At 45.4% G+C, this 24110-nt stretch overlaps 2 protein-coding genes and 1 long non-coding RNA gene across 10 annotated transcripts; 1 reads left to right on the forward strand and 2 right to left on the reverse strand.

Annotated features, from left to right (window-relative positions):
• Positions 1–309: 309 nt before the first annotated feature.
• Positions 310–10344, reverse strand: LOC140000247 (uncharacterized). Of its 3 annotated transcripts, XM_072030071.1 has the most exons (7): positions 10058–10198; positions 9218–9406; positions 6121–6235; positions 5579–5684; positions 4652–4774; positions 3985–4423; positions 310–1724 (listed from the first exon to the last, which is right to left on the reverse strand). In XM_072030071.1, exons 2-6 carry the CDS (start codon positions 9284–9286, stop codon positions 4234–4236), a joined length of 603 nt encoding a protein of 200 aa, XP_071886172.1. In that variant the 5' UTR covers positions 9287–9406; positions 10058–10198; the 3' UTR covers positions 310–1724; positions 3985–4233. The 3 variants fall into 3 exon arrangements, with proteins under 3 accessions (XP_071886172.1, XP_071886173.1, XP_071886171.1); XM_072030072.1 differs by lacking the exon at positions 9218–9406 and having other exon boundaries at positions 347–1724; positions 3985–4100; positions 10058–10338; XM_072030070.1 differs by lacking the exon at positions 9218–9406 and having other exon boundaries at positions 349–1724; positions 10058–10344.
• On the forward strand, positions 2412–18832 carry LOC139998630 (protein N-terminal glutamine amidohydrolase-like). 6 transcript variants are annotated; one of them, XM_072030077.1, is made up of 6 exons: positions 2412–3094; positions 10842–10941; positions 11701–11751; positions 12954–13102; positions 13449–13573; positions 18531–18832. In XM_072030077.1, exons 2-6 carry the CDS (start codon positions 10939–10941, stop codon positions 18662–18664), a joined length of 462 nt encoding a protein of 153 aa, XP_071886178.1. In that variant the 5' UTR covers positions 2412–3094; positions 10842–10938; the 3' UTR covers positions 18665–18832. The 6 variants fall into 6 exon arrangements, 5 of the variants coding, with proteins under 5 accessions (XP_071886178.1, XP_071886174.1, XP_071886175.1 ...); XM_072030073.1 differs by lacking the exon at positions 2412–3094 and adding an exon at positions 10428–10654; XR_011805441.1 differs by lacking the exons at positions 2412–3094; positions 13449–13573; positions 18531–18832 and adding exons at positions 10428–10654; positions 12427–12574 and having other exon boundaries at positions 11701–12057; positions 12954–13093.
• LOC140000252 (uncharacterized) lies at positions 18793–19763 on the reverse strand. Its single transcript, XR_011805444.1, has 2 exons — positions 19237–19763; positions 18793–19149 (listed from the first exon to the last, which is right to left on the reverse strand). It is a non-coding gene; the product is annotated as an uncharacterized lncRNA (long non-coding RNA).
• Positions 19764–24110: the final 4347 nt, after the last annotated feature.

Consider the following 24110-nt stretch of genomic DNA (forward strand, 5'->3'; position numbering starts at 1 on the left):
CAATAACAAGTTTCCAAACTACGAGACCTAAAGACCCAGAGGAAAAAGACCCAGAGGAAAATACTGCAATGAAAAATTTATCCAGAAACATTTCTTTGTTGTCCAAAAAACTTCTCTAAAATTTAACAAGCTTTCATTGTGACAGTCTCATTACTTCATCACATTTGCTTTTCAGGCAGTAAATTCACAGAAAGCACTTCTGGCACAATGTTTCAAATTGCTACAATTACTATAAAGAAGAAAATAATTATGACTCAAACTACTACCACTGATCTGGGGCACAATCAAATGCACACATGCCCCCTATTCATTCATAAGTGAAGGACTGAGACCAAAAACACAACTTCATGATGAAAGCGCCCAAGTGGACTAAATAATTAAGCAAACAGGTACAACTTTGGGAATGAAAGGTTTGATTACAGAACTAACTACTTGGTGGTATCATCTTGACCATATATATTCAGTACCAGATTTGCCCTCCATGGAACAACGCAGTGTCTCCACATATCACTCTCTTGTTCAAGTTGTCAATTTTTTTTTCCTATAAAGTTGGACTTTGCCATGGTAGCGCTAACGTTGAATTTCAGTTCTCACCTCTTTATTTGGCAAGTTGAAGAGGAACTCTCTGTCAAAGCGTCCTGGTCTTCGTAAAGCAGGATCTATAGAATCCAGTCTGTTGGTAGCTCCGATTACCACGATCTCCCCGCTGTTAACTATGCCGTCCAGAAGCGTCAGAAGAGTTGAAACAATGGAACTAATAGAAAAATATAATTTTTACTTACTGGTTCAGTAAATTTTGTCACATTCCACATGACTTTCTTCCATGAGTAGTCAAAAAGGACAAGCTTTAAGGACAAGACTCATTTTAAGACATAAACAATAGGTAAGTTAACACAGACCACATGCTGATATCAGGCTTAGTAAATTGGTTTCAACTATTGTTTAGAAGCACCTGTTTTGGCATTGAGTTACAAGTTTTCAGGATAAATTAACGTGTTCACAGTAAATTAAACAGGTCATCATCCTTTTTTTTTTTTTTTCATTCCCCAAAGATCAAGCAGATTTTATGTAGGTGCAAAACTGTAATACCTATGAATGTGGTCTTGTTTACTAGAGCGCACAGGAGCGAGACCATCTATCTCGTCAAAGAAAATAATTGAAGGTCGCATCTGATAGGCCTAGCACAAAAACACAGAGTAAAACACCATTATCTAAAGGAAAAATACACAAAAACATCATGGTTGGAATGTCATCTAAACTAGATTTTTCACTTCAGCCTCTGGGACCTCTACTGATAGAGCTACTGGAGTATCTGGCATGACTAACAGAAGACAGCAGTCTGTGTCAACCCACTGTATCCGGGTGACAGGAAGCAAATCGTTCCAGTAGCTCCTACAGCTGACATTCACAGCAGAAACACTGGCATTTCCGTTTCAGTGGGAAAAAAAAAATAACAAAATACAAAAAAAGCAAGTTCTACTTAAAAACGTTGACCACAGAAAATAATGGTTTCAACTCTGACAGAACACACTGTGCATTTCAACCTTACCTGTTCAAATAACACACGAAGTTGGCGTTCTGATTCCCCCACGTATTTTCTCATGCAGTCCGAAGCACTTCTCATAAAAAATGTTATTTTTCTGTCACTTCGGCTATATTCACCGGCAAGTGCACGAGCAACTAGTGTTTTCCCTGTTCCTGGGGGGCCATAAAATAGACAGCCTCTGCAATAAAAAACGATCCAGATAGGAAAAAAAACATCATGATGAGTACCTCCTACAACCATCATCTCTAGAACAAGCGTCTTTCCTAACCAAAACACATCATGTACAAGACAGCAGTAATAGCTGAAGTGTGGGTAGAGTCAGAACAGATAGAAGTTCTGCATTTTTACAACGTTTCACAAGAAAATTCATTTTTTTCACCCAAAGAAATGAATAAGGGGGTAACTCAAGTGTATAAAACCTTCAAAAGAGAGCATACTGTCCCAGAAGGACACTTCCAAAACTGCTGACAAACAGTTTGATCACAGCAAACCGGAGCCAAACAGGCAAACTTCAGCACAGAATCTGAGAATGGGCTGAATGGTGAATCACCACTTCATTCTTCAGTGATAAACTGCATATTCTTGCTTTCATAATATGCAGAATCTGATAGTAAAGCATTTAATGCTCCTCTCAAAAGCATTAAGTTACTGGGTTTGGTCTCTCAGACCATCTATTGCTGATGGCACGTGAGGAAGCCTAAAGCCGGAAGGAAAAGAGATGCCTTAGCACTCAGAGGGAAAAAAAAAAAAGAAAACAAAAGTAGGCAGGAAAAACAATTGGGCTTCCAGGCAACATATTACAATTGACTTCCACTAGATAATCCCTTCTTGCCTACAAACTAATCAAGCTGACTGTGGTGTAAATGCCTGAAGTAACTAGGAAAATAAAACTAACATTCACGTTTTTAAGGAAAAGGTACAGCTTTGAAGAGGCTTTCAGGGTAGGGCATAACTGCATTATCTGAGTGTTCCCTAGGCTCCCAACCTTAGATGCTATCGCGCTGGGGAAACTTGGTGTGCTAGCTCTAAGGAACACCACGGAGCGTGGAGTGGAGTGGAGACACCACGGCTAGGCTCTGTGATCAGGTGGGACCTCGATTGTTCTTGTGCACAAAGCAGCACTTTTTGCCACCCTAAGCCAAAGACCTGTCATGTTTTGACAAATGCTGTACCCTAGTGTACTTTTTGCTCATTATAATATCATTATAATACCAAAACACACCTCCATCCCAAAAGCTACCCGCCTCCAAGGTGCGACCACCCCTCACTGAGCATGCGCTCTGAATTTCTCGGAGCCTATTACTTTAAACGGAGACGGGAAAACTTTACACCAATCATAACTAAGATATGCTTGACTAGAGCCACTCAAGCTCCACCTAAAAGATAGAAAATAATATAAATTGGCCCAAGAGAGAGGGGATGTGAGGGAAGATACCATCGTCAGGGGAGATACCATCCCGAGGACATACAGCATCCTTAGGACCTCCTGACTCCTGGGATCAGTCGACGGGCTGAACCTCTCTTCCCCCCCCATTGGGACGCCTTTGGGTGAGATCTGAATATTTGCTTATAAATCTCTATATAGAGTCTTTGATCCTTTCAACGCGTTTATTTCTAGGCTGTGCACCCATAACACCTATAACACCTGTAACACCTGTAACATCTATACCATCTATAACATCTATAACATCTGTAACACCTATAACACCTATAACATCTGCAACACCTATAACACCTGTCACATCTATAACACCTATAACGCCTGTGTATTTCATGCATATTAGCTTGCTTTTGCAGACAGTCACTATCGCCGGCAATCCAAAAGAACCTGATATTCTGTTGCTGTAATAAACCATACTTGATTGCATTGTGATAGCTTTCATTAATGCGACTTGGGTGAGGGTGATTATCCGTGATAATTCAGTGTTCTGAATCTAACCAGACCCCCAGACGGTTAATGCATTGTTGGTGAATGTCTGAACGGACCCCCAGGTGGTTAATACGTTTTTGGTGAATGTCTGAGTGGACCCCCAGGCGGTTATTACGTTTTTGGTGATTGTCCGAACGGACCCCCAGTTTTGGTGAATGTCCGACTGGTTCAGTACTCTGAATTCAAACGGGCCCGTGACGGTTAATCAGCTACACCCCTTTAACGCGACACTGACTTGTACATAAAACTGAGAACAAAACCACTCCAACCCAACTAACCCAACTTTTTAAAGACACCAGACGGTAAAACTTAAAATTTTAAGACGTTGCTTATATTTTTAACCTACAAATATTCTGGATTCTATCCATTTTTAAGAAACCACTTTTTGCCACTACTAAAACAAACGTTCACCGCTGCCAAAATGTTGAAGCATGGAAGCATATTGATGCCTGAATTGAACTTTCTCCTGAAAACAGCTGACTTACGATTTATCACTTTAATGAGTTACCTGGGGGACTGAATATTGAACCGCTGAAAAACTTCTGGATACAGGAGGGGAAAAATCACCATCTCTTTCAAAGCTGCGATGTGTTCGGAAAGACCACCCACGTTCTCAAATCCAATCTAAAGAGAAATTCAACACAACAGAGTTTGTATGTTAAAGAAAGCAGCAACCTAGATCAAGGTTTCATCAGAAATTATCTCAGCACAACGGAAACATTCTGGGCAACTTTTGAAGTTGCTTTAGAGAAAACCATCAACAAAGGTAGTTGTAGATGGCACACTGAGATCTTTCATAATCCCTGGAAACACTCGCTGACACGATGATTAGTTTAAGACTTACCGCACTATCTATTTGCATTGCATCTCCCTGACTTCCTCCAACTTTCTTTTGATCCCTCTGAACTCTCTTTAGGTCCTGTTTCTGAAGTTTCACTCGAAAAGTCCTGATTTGAATTAAGGAGAAGTTATAGGGCTTCTTTTTCTTTAAGATGCAACTCGAAGATTTTTGTTTTTCATAATAATGCCAAGCAAATGTAGAAAACATTAATTAATATATAGAAGACCTAACTAATTGACATAAACTCACACAGTTAAATTTAGATAAACTTAAACATGGCTAAATATTCATTTGAAGGAGATTCATCCCTCCCCTATTCTCTAATGACAGCAACCTTCTTGGAGATGTGCTCTCGCTGTCCTCACTGCTCTCACCACTCTCCTCCGTATCACATGTGCTAAGCAAGGGAGATGAGCAAGAGGGTGTAGAATCACTGATGTCATCTGCATGTCTCTGTCTGCAAGCAAGCATATAAACCAGAAAGTTAAAAAGAAAATAGAGCAGATACTAAGTAACACCAAAAATTAAGGGAATTCTATCTCAAAATTTACTCTGAGATCTATTTTCCAGTCCATTGTACTCCTTAGCAATCTGATTTCAAAGGCCATGACATGATTTTCCTCGTGACAACTGTCTGCTTTCAAGAATGCTCAACAAAATATCTGGCAATCAACAGCATTCTCTACGCACTAACTGCTTACAGAATCCAAAAAGCCTTTATCATTACTAAGGCAATTTATGATTTCATTTAGATCTTTTATTGTTTAAGGTTAACTTCATATAGAAACATTAGTTGATTCCAAACAGAAACTAGAGTCAGTATTTGAGTGATAACTTTTTTTTTTTTTAATCCAACAAAACTTCCATAAAGCCTCTCCCTCTAAATCGAATAAAATTATTTTTGGTTTTAAGAAAATAATTTGTATCCTTCAAGATTAAATAGTGTGACTAAGATTTTTAAGGGGGGATTCTGGCTTCAGTTCCAGAACCAAAGAATTTCAGTTACAGAAACTCAGACACTACCTCCATAATCATCTTATCAGCGACCCACAAATATTGGATTTAAAAAAGAAACCAACTTAAAAGTATCCACCTCCTGCCCTCCAAATATTTCTTTCCTCTCTATCCTCAGACTACCAAAGTACCGATCATAAACTTACTCTGTAATTACCACTAAACTGAAAACCCTTTGAAGCATTATGCAGTAAGGAGACTGACAGCTCTACGGATAAGTAAGAGCTATCACTAGCCATACACCAACCTGGCACGTCTTCTACATTTTTGTGACCCAGCATTTTCAAGTGACTCTTTCTGTCTGACAGAACAGGGCTGGCCCGAGTTAGTCCTCTCTCGATCTCTTTGTCTTACTGAAAGGAAAGAATTTAGAATAATGATACAGATACATTTAAGAGAGGAGGATATCAAAAGATAAAGAAAATGCCACGTGTTTCACTCATCCCTAATTCCAGAAGAATTTTTAACCGTTTTTGCTTTTCATCAGTGCATGGTACAAGTGGAAAACTACGCCCTTTTTAAAGGTGAACTGAAAATCACAAGAGCAAGACTATTAAGTGTGATTAATTACTGTTATATCAAGGATACATAGCACTAAGTAGGCCAAACAGCAAAGAAATATAATGGGCACAGGACACACGTGTCTGATAAAAACAGCGAAGTTCATGTGCAGAATGAAGGTACAGAACTGAAACAGAACTGTGTGCGCAAACACATGTATTTGCATTGAAAAAAATTATCTCACTTATGTGCAAGAAATAAGGTTTTAAGAGAAACTGTGCGTTCAACCTGCTTTCCATAGGAGCTTGGTAGCGGTCAACAGGTTTCCTCCGTCGAAGGTTGTAACGCCTTGGAACATCTTCACCGTCATTTTCTTTGTTCTCACTTCCTCTTGCTGTTTGTACTGTACCACAAAATGACACCGAATCGTTAAGTACTTTTGCAAATTATATGAAATCCAAAATGCATTACACAGATGCCTGTAAGTTTTATTATTATCATTATTTTAATGACACAGTGGATCCTGCAAAACCTTAAGATGAATTTATGCAAGTCACGTTTCAGAAATCACAAATCCTAGCAGATGAGCATGCATCTAGACATTGTCTGTCCTCTCTGAAACTGCTGATGGACTTGTCGTCAGCCTCAGTGTTTAACAACAGGCAAAATTCTGTCATATTGCTTAGCTAAGATGCAGATCTTCTGAAAACAGCTATTTCAGAAAGTCACTTCTTAGTTTGAGAAAGTGTTTAATGGAAAGGGTTTTAATAATCTGTAGTGCTAAGACTAAGCACAGTAATCTAAGTCCAAGTCTAGCTCTGCCACAAATTCTGTGAGCAATAATGGGCCAGACACAGGCTTGAAGCTCACCAATGAAGAAAACAATGCCAAATGCACATAAGCTTAGGCCATTAGCTTCTGTCAAGTAACCTGAAGTTGTTTCATGAAAGATGGTAAAAAACACAAAAACCAGAGTGCAATTATCTACTGGGTTCTGGTGAATATCCTCTCACGTTAACAGCAGGACACCGAGGAAGGAACGTACATACTCCGTTCACCTACCTGTTTGCCAAAAGGACTTATCTTTTTTTCTTGGAAAGCACCGCCCTCTTTGGTTTTTATTTTTTAACCCCAAAGGTTGCATTGCTTTCTGAACGCAAGGTAGGTGCCATGGGTATACAGACAGCACACGGAAAACTGAGCGATCAGTAAATGAGTTTGTGATCACTACCATCTCCAGTCCTTGGTGTTCCAACACTTCTATCACAAAAGCATGAATTTCTTTGCTTTATTGCTCCACTAACCCTTTCTCAAGAAACCCTGTGCTCAAGAAAAACCTGGAGGAAAAAAACAAACAAACAAAAAAAAACTTTCAAAACTAAAGCTTCCCTCTCCCCACCATTTTCTTGTGGATAACTTAAGCTTAATATCCTTGGCAAAAAGATATTGCAGCAAAACCTTTCACATAAACTTAGTGTTTCGTGAAAAACAACAACAAAAAAAACCTTTAAATTGAATTGGAATTTAAATTCAAAACTTTGAATTCAATTGAATTTAAATTAAAAAAACTAAACTAATTAAATTAAAAAATTTAAATTCAATTGACTGTTCAGAGGAACAGTCAAGCTTGACATTATACATCCTAGAATTAAAATCTAGTTCGAGTTTTTCTCCCATCTCCAGACCTTGCTAAAGATGCTTATTAGGAGCTCTGTCAAAAAAAAGTGTAAGGCTTGTTATATCAAAGCTTTGAACCCTTCTTACTGCCCTTGACCTTCTTCACATTGCTGCTCCTACAAGGGTGAGTACTATCATTTTTAGTACGGGAGGGAAGCTGTGATATCCTTGATTGGGGGGTCGTTCTGTTTACAAAATGAAGTTCCAGCAAGAGTACATCAAATGAAATTTCACTCCAAAGTCAGAAAATAGACAAGATTTTTCTGCTTCCCGGCACTAACTTTACTAAGAGCTTAGTTAGTGTTTGCTCAAGGTAACAGCAAAGGCATGAAGAAGTTAGAGGAGGGCACTGGTAAGGGCACGTGGGAGAATGCTTTTCTCCCTCCTGTTCTCCGTGCTGATAGAAAGGGGCCTCACGAGATGCTTGCCCTAGCACAAGTTTGAATCCAGGCATCTGAAACAACTCTTGAAGACATTTTTTATTCCCCAGACCCAGCAGAGATGAAACAAGACCTAAAGCTTGATGAGACCAGCCTGGTCTGCCACAGTGATGTTTAATGTTTTTCCTCCGGGAGGCTTAAGAAAGGAAAGAGTGGAATAACTCAGGAGACCTCTGTACACATAGTTATGCATTTCTTTGATGACTTCTCTGCAACAAGCACAGTGCCGTGTACTCGTGTTATTCTTTATCAGCTCTTCTTTTATCTTCACCTTGTCTCAAACAAGGGCACAGCCAGGAACAATGGACCAGGAACCCTGACCATCCTCTGGCTCCTACAAAAGCATCCCAAGTCAGTGAGACAGCAGACACTGAGAAGCACTACGTTACCTGCAGCAGGCTGCCAGCAGGGCAGAACTGGCTCGTATCAGTCACACAAGGCTGAAAAAACACACTCAAGAAGTGAAATTCAGCAGAAGCAAGTGGCTAAACCAGTGCAAGGAAACTGCAGGAAGGAATTTTGTAGTAGTTTGAAAGTTATTTTCCTCCTACTATGGGAAGTGATCAACAATTGCTTCTAAGAAGTTAGCTGTTGGGTGTCTCTAAGGAAGCAAGCAGATGCTCAAGTGCCAGCCAAACAGGTAAGTGTGTTTAGGCTAGGAGCTCTGGTGTCAAGTCCCTACGCAGATGACTCAGGAAGGCTCAGCAGAGAAAAGGGCCACTTCCCACTTTCCCCAAACAAAAAGGGAACTCTGGAGCACACGGGTGTCAAGTACAGGTCACAACAAAACGACCTTGTTCGGCCTGAGGAATCACAGCGGGGTTGTAAAGCTGCAGACAAACAGCCTCCAGAGGGACAGCCGCCGCTTACGGTCTGCCACAGGACTCCTTGGGACTGGAAACTTGGGAGAAGACGAAGCCATCAGACTCCGGTTTACCTGAGACTTTCTGCTGCATGCTCCTTAATCTAGATGGATGAAATACGCAGGTAAATGGCTTGCTGGTATCGGGAAAACTGCAAAAGCTGCTATTGCCGAGTCTTTGCGCACCAGAAAGTCAGGGAAGAGACATTAGGATGTGAACAAGCAGCTAGGAGCAGGATCGCCATCTCTGTCATCTAGGGCACTTCTACATGTCTCTGCTATATGAGTGCTCCAGCAAAGGCTGGCGGTCCTACAAACGAAACAGGAGTGACTCTGTGCCTTGAAGCATGGGAAAGTTCTGCAAAGAGGTGAAAAAACACAAAGAAAGAAACCAAACCAAACACACCTTACAACCTGTTTCATGAGAAGGATTCTGCTTTCGCTTCAGTGAAAACTTTACATTTAACTTCCTCATTCCTGCTCCCACAAGGAAAGCGGGCCAGCTGTTTGCCCTGCCTGACTTTGCACAGCCTTCCCTCACGTGCCACGGGCAGCTCAAGTCCTTGCAGGCTTTGACAACCGCTTCTCATGCACACTGCAACGGCAAAGTGGAGATACTGAAGCAGCCTCCAGCGCCTGCTTGCAAAGAGACGACACCCCAAGGGCTGCTTCCTGCTTAGTTCAGTAGACTTGAAATGAGAAGGGGGAAGAGAAAGAGCAAAACAAAACCCCAGCCTGAACCCAAAGAGCCGAGAACGCTGAGCTCGGCGGCACGGAGAGCTGAAAGCATCGCTCGGAGGCGGGGCTCGCCCTGAGAGCTGGGAGGTGCTTTGAGGTGGTTCTGCTCTGCCTTTGGGAAGAGCAGAGCTTGAGCTCTAGCTAGCTGTGTGTACAGCAGCCAATTCCTTCAGGTGATGCTGAGCGGGGATGGGAGCAGCAAGACGGAGCTGGAAAGGTGTGGATGAAATACCAGACACACGAATCGTCCCTAAGAGCAAATTCGGGCTTTCCCTAACACCATCAACCCCTTAAGGGAAGTCGTAACCACATTACACCCCCTAACTAACGGTTTTTTTACTTCAGCACTAATTAACCCTGATTTTTAGCCTTGCTCTCCGAGCCCCCTCAGCACCCCCCGCGTGCACCTGCCCGCGGGGCCGCCTGAGGGGGTGGGGGGCTGGTGAACGAACCCCCCCCCAAAGCTCCCCGCCCGGGCTCGCTCGGAGGGAACCCCGCGGGAACTCACGGCCGGGGCTGCTCTCTGCCTGCTCGTCCTCCTGCCGCCGGGCTGCAGCGAGAGGAACTCGGAGCTCGAGTCCATGGCAGCCAGGGACCGCCGGCGGCTGCCGGCGCTGCGCCTCAGCACCACCATGGCGGCGCCGCAGGGCCTCCCGGAGGCGCGGCGCCCACTGAGGCGGCCCCGCGGCCCGCTGCGGATCCCTCCGCCTCACACGGAGCCCTCCATCCCCCTCCTCCCCCCTTTCTTCCCTCCTCGGCGCGGCTCCCTCTTCCGGCCCTCACTGAGGGCCGGCCCTCGCCCGCTCTTTTAATTTTTTTTTTTTTTTTGGAAGTATTTTTTAAATCTTTGCCGGCGGAGGGTTACAGGCGGGAGGCGCAGCACCGTTTGAGCCTTTTGGCGGGCGGGAAGCGGCGCGTGCCGCCCCCTCAGGCGGGCGCCGCCTCCTCACGGGCTCCGCGCCCGCCCTCAGGCGGCTCCCTCAGGAGCCCGGCCCCGTTCCCCAGCACGGGAAATCTGCCCCCGGAGCATGGCGGAGCTGGATGAGGACCGGTACCGGCCGGCGGTGCCTCCCCGAGCCGCCTGCGCCTACACCGGCTGCTACTGGTAAGGGAGGCGCCTGAAAATGGCGGCCGGCGCCTGACTGGAGGCTGGCGGCACGCTGAGGGGGGGAGTTGAAAACGGAGCTAAAAACCCCGCAGGGAAACCTTCCCGGCCCGGTTTGGGTTGCTGGAAGTGAAGGTGAAAAGGGGATTGAAAAGAAAACGGTGCCGTCGACGGTTGTGTTTTGCAGTGAGGAAAACGTGTGGAAGCTGTGCGACTACATCAGGAGTCGGGGGGAGCGCCCTGTGGAGGAGTTCTACGCGGTTTTCATCTCCAACGAGAGGAGGATGGTGAGTGGGTGAGTTGTGCGCTCCGTGGGGGTGGTAAACCAGAGGCGGGGGGAGGTGGGAGGCGCTTTAACTACCCCAGGCCTTTTAAGTACAGCCTGGGGTAGGTGAGTCTTGGCCCCAGGCCCCCCTGCAGCAGCTGAGAGGCACGCAGGCAGCAGCACCTGGGAGCATGAAGAATTTCATTTGTTTCTGGCCTCCAGACCCCACGCAGTATTTGCTCAAGACATCAAGGCAACACCAGAACCTGAGAAACAGTAAAAGGAAACAGCTCGAACTGCTGCACCAGAAGAGAGCCCTGCTCTCTCCTCTAGAAGCCCCAAGGATAAGGATACCCTCAGGGGAACAAAAGGTTCATGGCATTCTTTCCAAGCTTAAAAGAAGTTGCCCTAAAACAACAGATCAATCTTAATTAAAGGTTAAAGGTTGGGCTAGATGATCTTAAAGGTCTCTTCCAACCTGAATGTTTCTATGAATGTCCTTACCTGACACGCTTGGATTGTGGGAAGAAGGAATCACGGTGCCCCTAAGGGCTGTGGGATGATTTTTCCCTGTCATCCATCAGGTTAGGGGGAATATTACATTATATGGTCCAGAATAGCGTCCAGTTTAATGTTTCTGAAAGATAAAAACTGGAGCAAGCTTTCTGACAGCAGCACTGATACAAGCTGATGAAATGCAGAGTTTAGCAAAGAACTTACCCAACGTGAAACTAATCTCTGTAAGTCAGGAGTGGTTTATGCCAAATTGCTTAACTTTCAGGTCCCGCTCTGGAAACAGAAGTCAGGGCATGGAGATGAGCCTGTTGTCTGGGTAAGGCCCTCTGTTCTTTCTTTGTCAGTATTTAAGTGCGTGCCTCTGCAGCTGAGGTCTGCAGGATCAGATGTGGGTAGTGTTAGATACCTCTGCTGGAATGAATTTAGGTTTATGTCCCCCCTGAGCATCAGGAAGCACTCTGTATGTGCCAGAGGTCCCTTCCGACCTCAGCCGTCCTGTAGTTCTGTATTAGTATTTATTATTCTTCTACAGCAGCCTAAATGCAACCCTTTTATTGTTCACAGGGAAATAGCAGTGAGATGGCCCATAAAACCACCAGGTGACAAAGCTTAGTTAGCATCGGTAAGAGTGCACAACAGTTCTGTGAAAATTACTGTCTGGTTTTGTTGGGGCCCGCCAGCTTTGTAGGATGTTAAATAGATGTCTTGTAACAAGCTGACGGGTGAAAATATCCATATAGGTCTGACATGGGATGGAAAAACGTGAGCAATACATGTCTTCAGGTGCCAGCTTGTATGTAAGCTCTTCCAGAGTTTTTGGCGTGTCATTTAATTTAATGTAGTTCAGTAGTTGCCACTACAGAATTCCTTTTAAAGATGTGTAGTTATGGTTATACTGTATGGGAGGGATAAATTTTGCATGGCAATTTGTTTCAGAAATTCTGTTTTAAAAAAAAAAAATCTATGAATTTCTGAAATTCTGTCCTTACAGAATCATTTTCTGGAAAATTATCAGTGTGTTTATATTGTACAAAAGGCTTGGTTTAAAAAGAGGTCCAAGTGTTATCGGGATGATCTGAGAAGGAATAGGAGTTAACAACAACTATCTTCAATTTACTTTTTGGAAAACTGCAATGAATGTAAGTAACTAACACTGAAAATAATAACTGGAGTTTCTCCAACCCCCTGCCATACCCGTGTTTCCTACATGTTAAGGAATCAAAGATGTGGTATGAGGACTAGCGTACTCTTCAGGTTAGCTGCCCAGGCTGATATCAAAGAAGGCTACAAGTAATGGGGAGAATAGCAAGGCTTACCAAAAGGCACGAGGGCTGAGGCAGGCATTAGGAAACGTCTCTCCTGGTGCTGGAACATCACAGGCGTGATACCCGAGCATCAGAAAGCAGTCTCTAAAGAAGAGAAGCTGTAGCCTCAGCTTCCAGGAGGCTTTTTTTCTACTCCCTGTGCCGGTTTCTGGTTAACAACTGTTTAACTCCTGACAATTACCGTTCTTCCCAGGACTACCACGTTATCCTACTTCGTGTCTCCAGTGGGGAGCAGAACTTCATTTATGATCTTGACACAGAGCTGCCATTCCCCTGTCCTTTTGACGGGTACAGCACGGAGGCCTTCAGGCTGGATGACAGCCTTCATCCTGAATTTCACAGGTGAGGACAAAAAAAATAAAGATGAAGAGCATGAATTTTATTTCATGAAGTCCAAGTTGAAGTTGTCTCTGTGGATATATACTGATAGAAGTCTTCTGTTATACTCCAAGAAACTCAATGCACTGCATTATTTTTCTAAAGCTCTTTAATTGCTGTTGTTTAATCATCAAAAGCCTTTCCTTGCTGATGTTTATTCTTAACAGCCCAGCAGCTTAGCCCAGTGTTTCTGAGTGGAGTATTTAACTAAGCTAAGGCTCCCTGGGAGGAAGAAAGGGCTCTTCTCCAGAGTGGCTAATGCAGCGTTATGTACATATATCTCTTGATACAATTGTGCATTGTTGTTCAGGAAAATCCGGATGATACGAGCAGATCTGTACCTGGAGACGTTTGCTTCGGACAGATCTCACATGAAAGATGCAGATGGGAAATGGCAGAAACCTCCTCCCTCGTACCCCTGCATTGAAACAGCAGGTGAGCTGGCAGGACTCCTTTTTCCTTTTAACAGAGTTGAATGATTCAGTCAGAGGTGGGTGCAATAAATAAATGTGCTTTTGGACATGTGCTTTGGAAGCGTATCCAGCCAGCACAGTGTGTGGGGACAAAATGGGGCTCTGCAGTGCTTGCCTTTTCCGAACATGTAAAGTGTAGCGTGCTTCCTGGCAGCTGCCACTGCTGTTATCAAACACGAACTGCTGGTCTTCAGAAACTGAGCAGAGAGTAAGAGGTATGAAATGTTGCAGTGGGGAGCTGAAACAGAGGCCAAGCAACCTGCCTAGGGTTGGAAAGGGAATTTTTAACACGGTGATTACCCCACTTTTTTTTATCACACGGCGTTTCAGCTTACTCGAACCAGGTGTTTGCCAAGCTGGCTAATGTTTGCCATGTGCTTATTCTCTCCTTTTCTTCCCAGATGGAGAGAAGTGTGGTGAAGTTTTGTTTTGGTGGAGTTTGTTGATGCTGTGCACGTTTGGTTTTGCTGCTTTTTTAATAATACAATGCTACCATATATTTCTGTTAGAGAAGGTGGGGTCAAAGGAACATGTCTTGTGTCTAGAGCCAAGTTTATTGTGGTTTTAAGCTACAGGCAAGTTAATTCACAGTTTTTGTGTTGCTTTCTAAGAAAGTTTGGCGTTTCACTTGGGTATAAATGAGTTATGAGTGGGGGCGGGAGCACAGGTACAGCCTTGTGAAGCATTTTTAGAAATTCCAGGCTATGAAACACCTGTCTCAGCCAGCCCCCAGGTCATCCTTGGGATGTTGGTAGGTAGCTAAAGATGCAGAGACTTTGATTGCTCCCATACTTCATTCCTTAGCCTGTACCTTGCCAGGCTGGGAGGAGCATCCCCAAGTCATCCAGTCCAGACCCTGCTAAAAGCCGGTGCAATTAGACTGAGGGGCTTTAAGACTCTGTCTGGTCTAGCCTGGAACAACTCCAGGGAGGGCCATTGCACCACCTCTCTGGGCACAGTGTTCCAATATTTGATCCCAGCTATGAATTCAATACAATTCCAGTATGCAACCAGAGTTTCCTGTGTTCCCACTCGAGTGCTTTGCTTCTTGTCCTGTTGCCAGCCACCTGGAAGGCTCTGAGTGCACCTGTGGTGATGTGCTCTTGTCTGGGCAGTCACCTGGGTGTTGCAGGGGACGGTGACTGCTTACCCTGCGCCCACCCAAGGTGGAGGATCGCTGACTGGGTAGCTCTGGGATTGGGGTCAGAACAGGAGGAGACTCTGTCAGGTCTAGGACATCTCGTTCACACTGCCTTTCGCTCAGTGCAAGTTTCTCAGGCTTTGATTTTGTTTTTCCTTTCCTCACCTGAGGCACCTCGTAATGGTGTGTGCTTCAATGTATGCACAGTCTTATCAGGCATAAAGCACCTGATTTCAAACTTGATAGGAAGCCAGGTGGCTGACCTTTGGTTAGTGTAAAACAGCCTGGGACATTGATGTTCATCCACGCCAAATGCCTTTATGGATAATTGCTTCCTCCCCACTTAGAGTACTCTCTTTTCCATGCTAATTTGTGTTTGTGGAAGATTAAATTGCTCGCTGCTGGTGTTAGAGGTGACTGTAATTTAACAGCTGGCGGAATTGATCACGTATATGGCTTTAGTGCCAATTTATTTGTGAGATCAGAGCATTACATTACTCCTTGAGGTTATATTGCTGTCATTTAGAGAAGCCAGAGTTATAAGCTCTTGAGAAGATGACTACAAAAGCTTATCAGTTACAAGGACTCATATTACATCTATTTGGTCTGTCTTTGATGCTAAACAAATGCTTGAAGACTGAAAAATAGCATAAATACATATATTTTTTTTTAATGTATATGAGCATTGTACTGTTAAAAAGAAATGAGCTTGTGAACTTAGGGTATTTAAAGAAAATCAGCGCTCTGGTGCTGCTGCGTCTTAAAGGATGTTAGTTACACTCAACACACCCTGCTTCACTTATCCAGTGGGGGTTTAAAGCTTTTAGTAAACTTAAAAAGATTGGAGGTTTTGTTCTTGATACTGAAATATTGCCTCTTCAGGGCAGAGCAGCTGCTGAGCCCAAATAGAGCACTTTGGGCAAGGAAATTCTGTAGCATTTAAGTCAAATGTAGGCCAAATAGGGTAATGTAAATACCCACTGTGGTGCTGGGACAAGGCACTGGGACCAGTGATGCCTTTTTATGAAGTTTACCAGGAAGTGTTAAAGGACTGTGAAATTCCTGTTGGAATTCAACCAATAAACTATCAGGAACCAGTGAAGCATTTTTTTTTCCTAATACTAACTCAAAAGGAATAATTCTTGTGTTGGAGTAAGTCTTGTGTTGGCAGTGCTCTGGCCTCTGTTCCTCTGCTGCAGGTGCTCATCCTGCTTTTTTAAATAAAACTAAACAAGATCTGTTTTGAGGTGTGGATTCACCATTCTGGAGCTGGCTAGCCCAGCCTGGGGTTTTCTTTTAAGTCTTCCTCCTACAAATGAATGAGGTTTGATTCTGCATGGTTTAAGTCCCGATGAGATCAGCCCTCCTTGCTGCAAGCCTGTGTAAAATCCAGCTTGCACCCTGCAGTTACTCAGGTCTTACTGCTTCGATACAACTGGTAGCACCAGCTCCTAACGCTGAAAAGCCTCACTTTGATTTTCAGTTCTCCCCAGGTGTTTGGCAGCACACAGGCAGAATGGATGTGTAAAGGCTTTTTGTTCTTTTTATTACTACTGAAATCCCTAGAAGCCATGAATTCTGGGGGTTTATTTCTGAAGAATGCAGGTAGGGCAGCTGAGGAACTGTGTGGGTGCCGTGTGTGATGCGTTTCTGTAACGGGCAGCTGCTAGACAGGGCAGGCAGGTGGCTGCAGTTCCCTTCTGTACCTTCTCCACAAGGTAATGGCAGGATCCTAGCAGAAGGAAAGAAGGACTGATACAGATCTAAGCAGCTCATGCGTGCTATAACCTGATTCCCATTTGAAAATAAAACTGTTGTGAGAAACACCTCAAATAATTTTCTTCAGACAGGATCTTCTGTGAAGTTATTTTATTTGCGAGTGCAATGGCATGCGGCCTGTCAATCAGGAGCGCATTTCAGTAAACAAACCATAACCTTTTATTCGCTATTACCCGATGCCTGATCACCTCCCCTGTTTCCTCACTGAATCCTCTCTGGATTTATTCTTCGTTCCCCCTCAGCCACTAGATGCCCTAACTATTTGACTTCTCTTTTTCTATGAATTTTAATTTATTTTCCAATCCTTTCAAGCCCTGTTTTCCCAGAAATTCAAATAGCTTGTTAGTGCCTTCCTTCACAGCTGTTTTCTCCTGTCCTAACAATAGAAGATCATCCATATATTGTTACAGCAACACCCCCTTTGGAGGTTGGAATTACTCCAAAAACTCCTGTTGGCAGATGCCACAGGTATCGTGGCTGTTAGGCTGTGCACTATCGGATGGTGTTTTTGTTTTGTCCCTGCTCAGGGCAAAAGTGTCAGACTTGATCAAAAAAGAAATGAAAACGTGCACGGATCTCGGAATGCACCAGGTAGGTCTCACGGACTGTAAACAAAGTGAGTTTGGGCAAAGAGGAAGCCTTAGCTCTGTGCGTGCCCAAATGCAGACTAGTGTAACACCTACAGCATCAGAGGAGGACTGTGAGCGTGTTGTAAATCTTAAAAATAAACAGGAGATTTTTCATTATTATTTTTTGCCACTTTTTATCTGCTTCAGAAAAAGGCTTTTGTGGTGGTCTGTTTTTGCGGAGCTGTTGGCTAAAGCTGTAAGGTCTCACATAAGTGCACAGCCTTTAGATGTGACACGTGAATAACAAGGATGACAAAGGGGGACTTCTGTCTCCTGAACCAAAGGAGATGGGAGAGCACTACAGGCAGTTACATGGCTCTCATACTGCTTTAGTGCCACCTACTGACTGGTCTTTAGACCATCTGCTCTTCGCGGGACGGTGAAGCTTGTTTCTTCTTCTTGCTTGCCTGTTACAACAGGTTTTGCTCTCATTAAACTCCTGATGCACTGTGTTATGCCCTGCCACCACCCTCCTGACTGTCAGAGACTGTTTCCCTTCCTACAGACAGTGTGACAGCAGTTCCCAAGTTGCTAACAGCAGCTGCTTTGGTTGTGACTCTGCTGGAACAATCCCCCTTGGGCTTCTTCACCATTCGCAGAACATTTTAATTAAATTATTCTTCTGCTATGCTCAGTGCACATAAAGCAGGGACTTGTTTATCTTTCAGATCTTAAACTACATGAGTAATCACATTAATTGTAAAATAAAAGCATCTGAGAGGAAAAGACAAGCTGGGGATTGGAAAACAAGCTTACCAGGCTACCTGCATGCTGGAACTGTTATCCTCTGCTGGTTGTTCTGGAGTTCCAACAGAAAATTGCTGGGCTTGTGCTATTTTAAATCCCCACATAGTCAAGTAGAAAGTGGCCTAGTGCTGGCACTTGTGGCAGCAGTGGGACTGTGGTTGAGAGAGTTTTTGATGTTCAGTACCCAAAGGGGCTGACAAGGAAAAGGTCAAGTTAGGGGCCAGACCTTGCAGGTGCTGAGAGCTGGGGCTCAGAAAATCCCAAAGCTGTGCTGCGGTGTAGATATGGTGCAAACAAGAGGGCTGCAGGGGCTGCGTGTTGGCTGGGACTGCTGGGTATGGGATTCCCAAACGTTGTCTTCCCTTCCTCGCTTACACTATCTGTAATGGTGAGCCTAATTACACAGGCTTTTTGCAGCTGGAGCAAATTCCATTTCTATGGAATTTGGTTCTGGTGGCTCTGTATGGTCTGCAGAGCTGTTGGACTGCTGCTCAGCAAGTGTGCTGTGAGCTGCTCTGAGTTATACTTTCAAACGGTTTTTCTTGGGATTTTCATGGTAGCTGTATGTGCTACAGAAGCTGAATCGGGAACTCTGACATTTCACTTCTCTGCTCTTGTTTTAGATTCCAAGATGAACTTGGATGATTTCATCGGTATGAATCCCAGAGTGGGCTGGGGCTCAGTGCTGCCCTTATCGGACTTTGTGCGCCAGTTTGGCAGACAGACTCATCTCAGCTGCTCCGTGAAAGCACAGTGAAGTAAAGAAGCTCTTTCTGCTGCAGGTTGCAGGTGGTTTGATTTGTTTTGCTGCTCTTACATTGTATTTATGAATGGTTTACATTTCTTTATATGGAATAAGCGTTTGGGCAAATACAGTACCCAGGGTACACTGAACTGAATAAAGTCTTTTATTTTTATTACAAAAGAGTCAACTTCTTTTTTTTTTAATAAATCAGATCAGAGGTTGACATCCCACCATAAACGTGTTGCTCTGTTGTAAACAGAGGCCACCCTTGCAGCTCCCCCCACTACCAAAACCTCGCCACATAAACCCAGCACCTGGGCGTCACTCAACAGAGCCATTGAGCTGTAGAACATCAGGTTGTCATCCCTCCAGACATGAGTTTGCTCCTTGATTAAACTACTGAGCTGGTTCCTGGTGGCTGAAATCCATGGCACGCTCCCTTTAGTGAGGCTCAGATAGGAGAATTTGCCACGTTTGGTCTAATTTCAGGATCAAGGCTGTTAAGGAGAACAGAGACAACCATTATTCAGAATGTAGAAGTTAAAAATCAGCATGAAGAAACGTTCCTTTTTCTCTTTACTCACTCTTTAGCTTGTCCTTTCCCACAGAGAAGTCCTGACTTTCTGTAGTCCATTCCTATTACAGTATTTATGTGCTGAGAGTCCCCGTGTGGTGGCTTTTTGGACTCGGTCACCCTTGAATTAGGCATTGAACAAACAGAAAAAAGTTCCTCACAGTCCCACTCTCTCCTGGCTTCTCTGTGCTGGTGGTCACTGGAAATTCTCCAGTAACCCAACACTACAACGTTTGCTACTGAAAATGTTAGGGCAAGGCCTTGACGGCCTGACATCCACGCTGGGGTCACCCTGTCCCATGGGTCGGTCTTCTCGCTTCCACCAAACTATGGATGCAGTGAGCTGGGATGGGACAGAAGACCCATGTCTGTCCTGCCTCTTTCTCCTCTGCTGCTTCCTTTTTGTTAAGAATATCATTTATTCAATTCAACCTCTTTTATGTGCCTGTTTGGGACTTTAGGGGAAAAAAAAAAGCTCTATTTTTCTGACATGCATTTTCTCGGTTGATGCATTTCTGCAGGCCTGTCTCGTGGAAATAAAATTTTTCAGTTGGCCAGCAGAGAGAGCAGTCAGCACGCAGCAAGCGTGCGGCCAGTTCCCTGCTGGCACGGTGTGCCAGGAGCTGTTACAGCTCAAAACAAATCATCCCACAGCGGCGCAGAGGTGATCTGTGTCTCACAGGGTTGGGGCACCGGGTTTCGTGTTGCCCTTGTCAGCCTGAGCCCCTGAGGGCATCGAGGAGCGTGCCAAGGCCTTCAAACCAAGCCTTTGGATCGAACCAGCGTTTGTAATTCCTACTGAAATGGGTGCGTGGCACTTGAGGATGTCAAACTAATCGATGTATGGATTTGGGGGGCTAAATTTAGGCACCCGGGAGGCTGTAATCCGATCTGCACCATTAAGTAGAGCAGCTGGGAGGCACCGGGCTGCACTCGTATGAATCAGATTCCAGGATCAGAGCCCGGGTCGGAACATTTTGGCCTGTGGGGCCCTTCCCTGCTCGCCCGCTCGGCGTCATCCAGCCAGGACCTCATGTGTGCTGTGAAACCATCTGCTGTGAAAACGGTCAGCTCTAGGGTCTGCTTTTCCCTTGTTAGGATGAATTGGGCCGAATTTTCCCGTTTTACGGTGCCGTGAGGTTGTTTTCTCCTTTTCCCCTTGCCTTTCCAGCAAACGCGGGTGGTGGGTTGAAGGACACTGCAAGGAGCAGGCAGGAGGTGTGAAAACCCCGCCGGGTCATTCCTGTAGCCCCCAGCAGCTGAGCACCTGCCTCCACCTTTTGTGGGGTTGCCCTCTTAGGGCACTTAGGATTCGCAGGCTCGGGGAATCTCAACGTGAAACCCATCTCCACGTCCGCCTGCGGTAATTTCCTGCTCAGAAATTGGAGGGAGCAAGCGCCGGTGATTTTCTTCTCCCTCCTGGCTTCCCCCGTGCTGACCCAGCCGAGGTCAAGGTGAATGAGGCATACCCGGGGAGTGTCCGGAGGCATCCGCGCAGCTTTGCTCAGCAGCTGCCTGCGCCCTTGCCCCTGGAGCTCGGCGAAGATCTGAGCGAGGCTTTTTTGTCATCATGGTGTCAGCAGAGAAGCACTCGCTGGAAGGGCAGCCTCTCAAAGCACAGCTGCAGCAGCGGTTCTGGAAAATCTCCCCGGTTTGACCTAAGATAAACAAATATGGCAGCTGAAGCGTCCTCAATGTTTCCTTGTTCTTATAGTAGGAAATACCTTGCATGCTGAGGGCGGCTAAAACAAATCTTGCCTACTTATCTAAGGCCTCTGGCAAGTCCCTGAGTTTCTGGGGGAGCTAAGCCGCTTCCCATGCGGGAGGCACACAGAGCTCGGGTTCGTGCTGCCGAAAATCAGCACACAAAGGACCTGAGCTGTGGATCGGTGCTCGCCAGGCCCGAGGGAGGTGGCATTGCTGGGTGTGATGAGCAGGGTGTTTCCAGCAGGCCAGATTCCTGACATTACATGACTTAAAAGCAGGAAATGCTCATTTGGCTCTCTCCAACGTCATACCTGCCTTCCCATGCAGGGCTATATCTGAAAGCCAAACACTGCAATAAGGCAGGAATCGTTACATGTTACTTTTTTTTTTTTTTTTTAACCAGCCTACACGGTAAGAATATGGTAGTTAGCTCAGCCTTCCCCTCTTCCGAGTGTGTAATGGTGGTGGCATGCTTCCCACCGCCTTGGCATGGCTGGTCGGGTGGCAGAGCACCAGCTTCACACTCGGAGCCCTCCAGAAAAAGCACTCTGCCACGGCTTTTAATGATTTAGCTGTAAAACCTCCCTCCGCTGCCATGGCTTCCGACTTGCAGAGGGGAACAAGGGTTTCCAGCCCGTGTTTATAGCTCCTGTAATCAGTAAGGCCACTTATACTGTACTCATGCACTCATCACAGAGTGTTTTGCTGTATGAAATGGTCGTGGTTATATTTATCCCTGTGCAAAAACAAAGTCATCACAAACTCGGGCGGCAACGTTCGGCGTGTTTTGCCCTTGCTGTGTGCTGCTGTTTCTTCAGCAAACGGAGCGTCTACCAGCCCAAGCCACGCTCCTAGCACAAAAACCCCAGCCTGCTGTACGTCAGGAACCCCTCTGGTGTTTTTCTCTACTTGTTTTTTTTTTTGTCTTGTGTGAAGTAAACACAACTATTTAGTAAACTTTGCTCAGCTGCTACCTCAGTACGAATATGAGGCGATGCCAGCACAGTCCACAGGGTTCCATTAGCAGAGCTGAAAGCCGAGTTTGATCCGTTCTGCCAGAGGTACTAAAAATACCTTCTAATATGCTAAGGTATGTGTCTAGCCAGAAGATGTTTTCAAACGCCTTGTTCCAGGGAGCTGCTACACAGTAAACGGAGCCCGAGCAGCTCAGTCCTGAGGTGCAGAGGAAGAAGAGAAGAGGAAGGCCAAGTGCCTCCAGCCTGGCTCTAGACCAGGGGTAGCAGCACCATGTTCCCCCCACGTTGGTCCCAGCAGCAGGGTGGGAAGAGGGGACCTGGAGGGGGTTACAGTGCCCTACCTGCCATATGAACCAGTGGTGTTTTACTGGGAGGAATTAGATGCTTAATCCCTCATTCATGGCTTTCTCCGTTGCCTCTGCACTGCTTGGCATGGCAGCTGGGAGAAATGGGCTGGGACTGCCTTCTTCCACCAGTGTCCTGCTCCAAGAGACTTTGAGGGTTTACACGTGCTCATGGAGAGGGACTAAAACGAAGGCCCTCAGAAAACCTGTGTCCTTTTCTATTCAGATTTCCACCTTCTCTGGAAATCAAGTGCTGTTTCTGGTTGCTTTAGACAGTTTGGCAGGGTGTACTTACCTCCAGCAGAATACATTCGTGAAAAAGACAAGTTCGTGATTAATGCAGAAAGATTTCTTCCCCACCACAGTATGAGCCACGTCTTAAAACCTTTCGTTCAAGAAAAGCTGCTGCTGACAAGAAATTACTGACCTCCATTACTCATGCTGCAGCGCCCGGCATCTAAAAGTCATCTATTAATTATTTGCACGTAATGTGTGTGCATGTGCCCTTATCGCTCCCATGGGCAGTTGGCACCTCCTGAGAAATGCTCACACCTTGGCTGCTGCCGCCTGGCAACATTTGCGGGATTTTGGGCCAAAATTTGCAGCGCTGTTAGTCATTTTAACTCTCATTGTCACCCCATCACATAGCCCTTTGAAAACGTTTCAAGATATTTTTTTTTTCCATGCCAAAGTTTGGTTCCTTTAGGAAGACAACCTGGCAGTGGAAACACTGACAAAAGCACAGGCTAATGCTGTGTTGCTTAACATCCTTTCTTTAGACTGCTCCATCAGGGGGAGTTGCTTGTTTGGTGTTGGGTTTTGTTGTTTTTGTTTTGGATGGCACTAAAGAAGCCATAAAATTAGCTACAGTACTGCTTCAGGGATTTGCACACTTCAGCCACATCTGCCTTCAAAATAAGAAGAGGATCACAGTAAAATGAAGTACAGGAATGGCGCTAACCCTGCTGCCACCAGTCGGGCAGGGCAGGCCGGTGGCAGGGCAAGGCCTCGCCACTGTGCCTTGGGGACAGGGCTTTCTGGCAGGCTGACAGCATGCACAGGGACATTTGGCTCAGGCAGAACATTTCAAATGAGGGGGATGAGGAGCATGAGATAAACGGTGTCCCATCCTGTATTGTAGCAGAGGCACTGCCCTGCTGCCTGCTGGGGCCAGCAAGGCCTTGGGCTTTCCTGAAGGCTCAAGCAAGGGAAATTTGCATTTTCAGGGTTTCTTTCTCAAATAAAGATGAACTGAATTCACAAATACTAAAAAACCTTGAGGCTCTAGCCTGAGGAGAAGGGGTTTAAGGTGCCCAGGTGTGTTACAAACTGCGAGGCCTAGCACTGAGCGCGCAGAGGCCGTGCTACCTGCAGCTCTGCTCTCTGTGTGTGTGTGTGTGAGAAATGAGTTACCCAGCCTCTTTTCCTTCAAATGTTCACAAGAAGCAGGGAATAGTAAAACACAACTGTAGTTCTGGGCACCACAGTACAAAAAGAACATTAAACTGTTGGAGAGTGTCCAGAGAAGAGCTACGAAGATGGTGAAGGGCCTTGAGGGGAAGACATATGAGGAGCGACTGAGGGCACTGGGCCCATTCGGCCTGGAAAGGAGCAGGCTGAGGGGAAACCTCATCGCGATCTACAGCTTCCTCATGAAAGAATCATAGAATCACGAGGTTGGAAAGGACCCACAGGATCATTTAGTCCAACCATCCTTCTATTACCATTACTACCCAATAAGCTACTAAATCATATCTCGTGCACCTTGTCCAGGCACTTCCTGAACACTGTGAGGGACGGTGACTCCACCACCTCCCTGGGCAGGCCGTTCCAGTGCCTGACTGCTCTCTGAGAGA

This window comes from Anas platyrhynchos, chromosome 33 (genome assembly GCF_047663525.1).
Source record: "Anas platyrhynchos isolate ZD024472 breed Pekin duck chromosome 33, IASCAAS_PekinDuck_T2T, whole genome shotgun sequence".
Taxonomy (NCBI): Eukaryota; Metazoa; Chordata; class Aves; order Anseriformes; family Anatidae; genus Anas; species Anas platyrhynchos.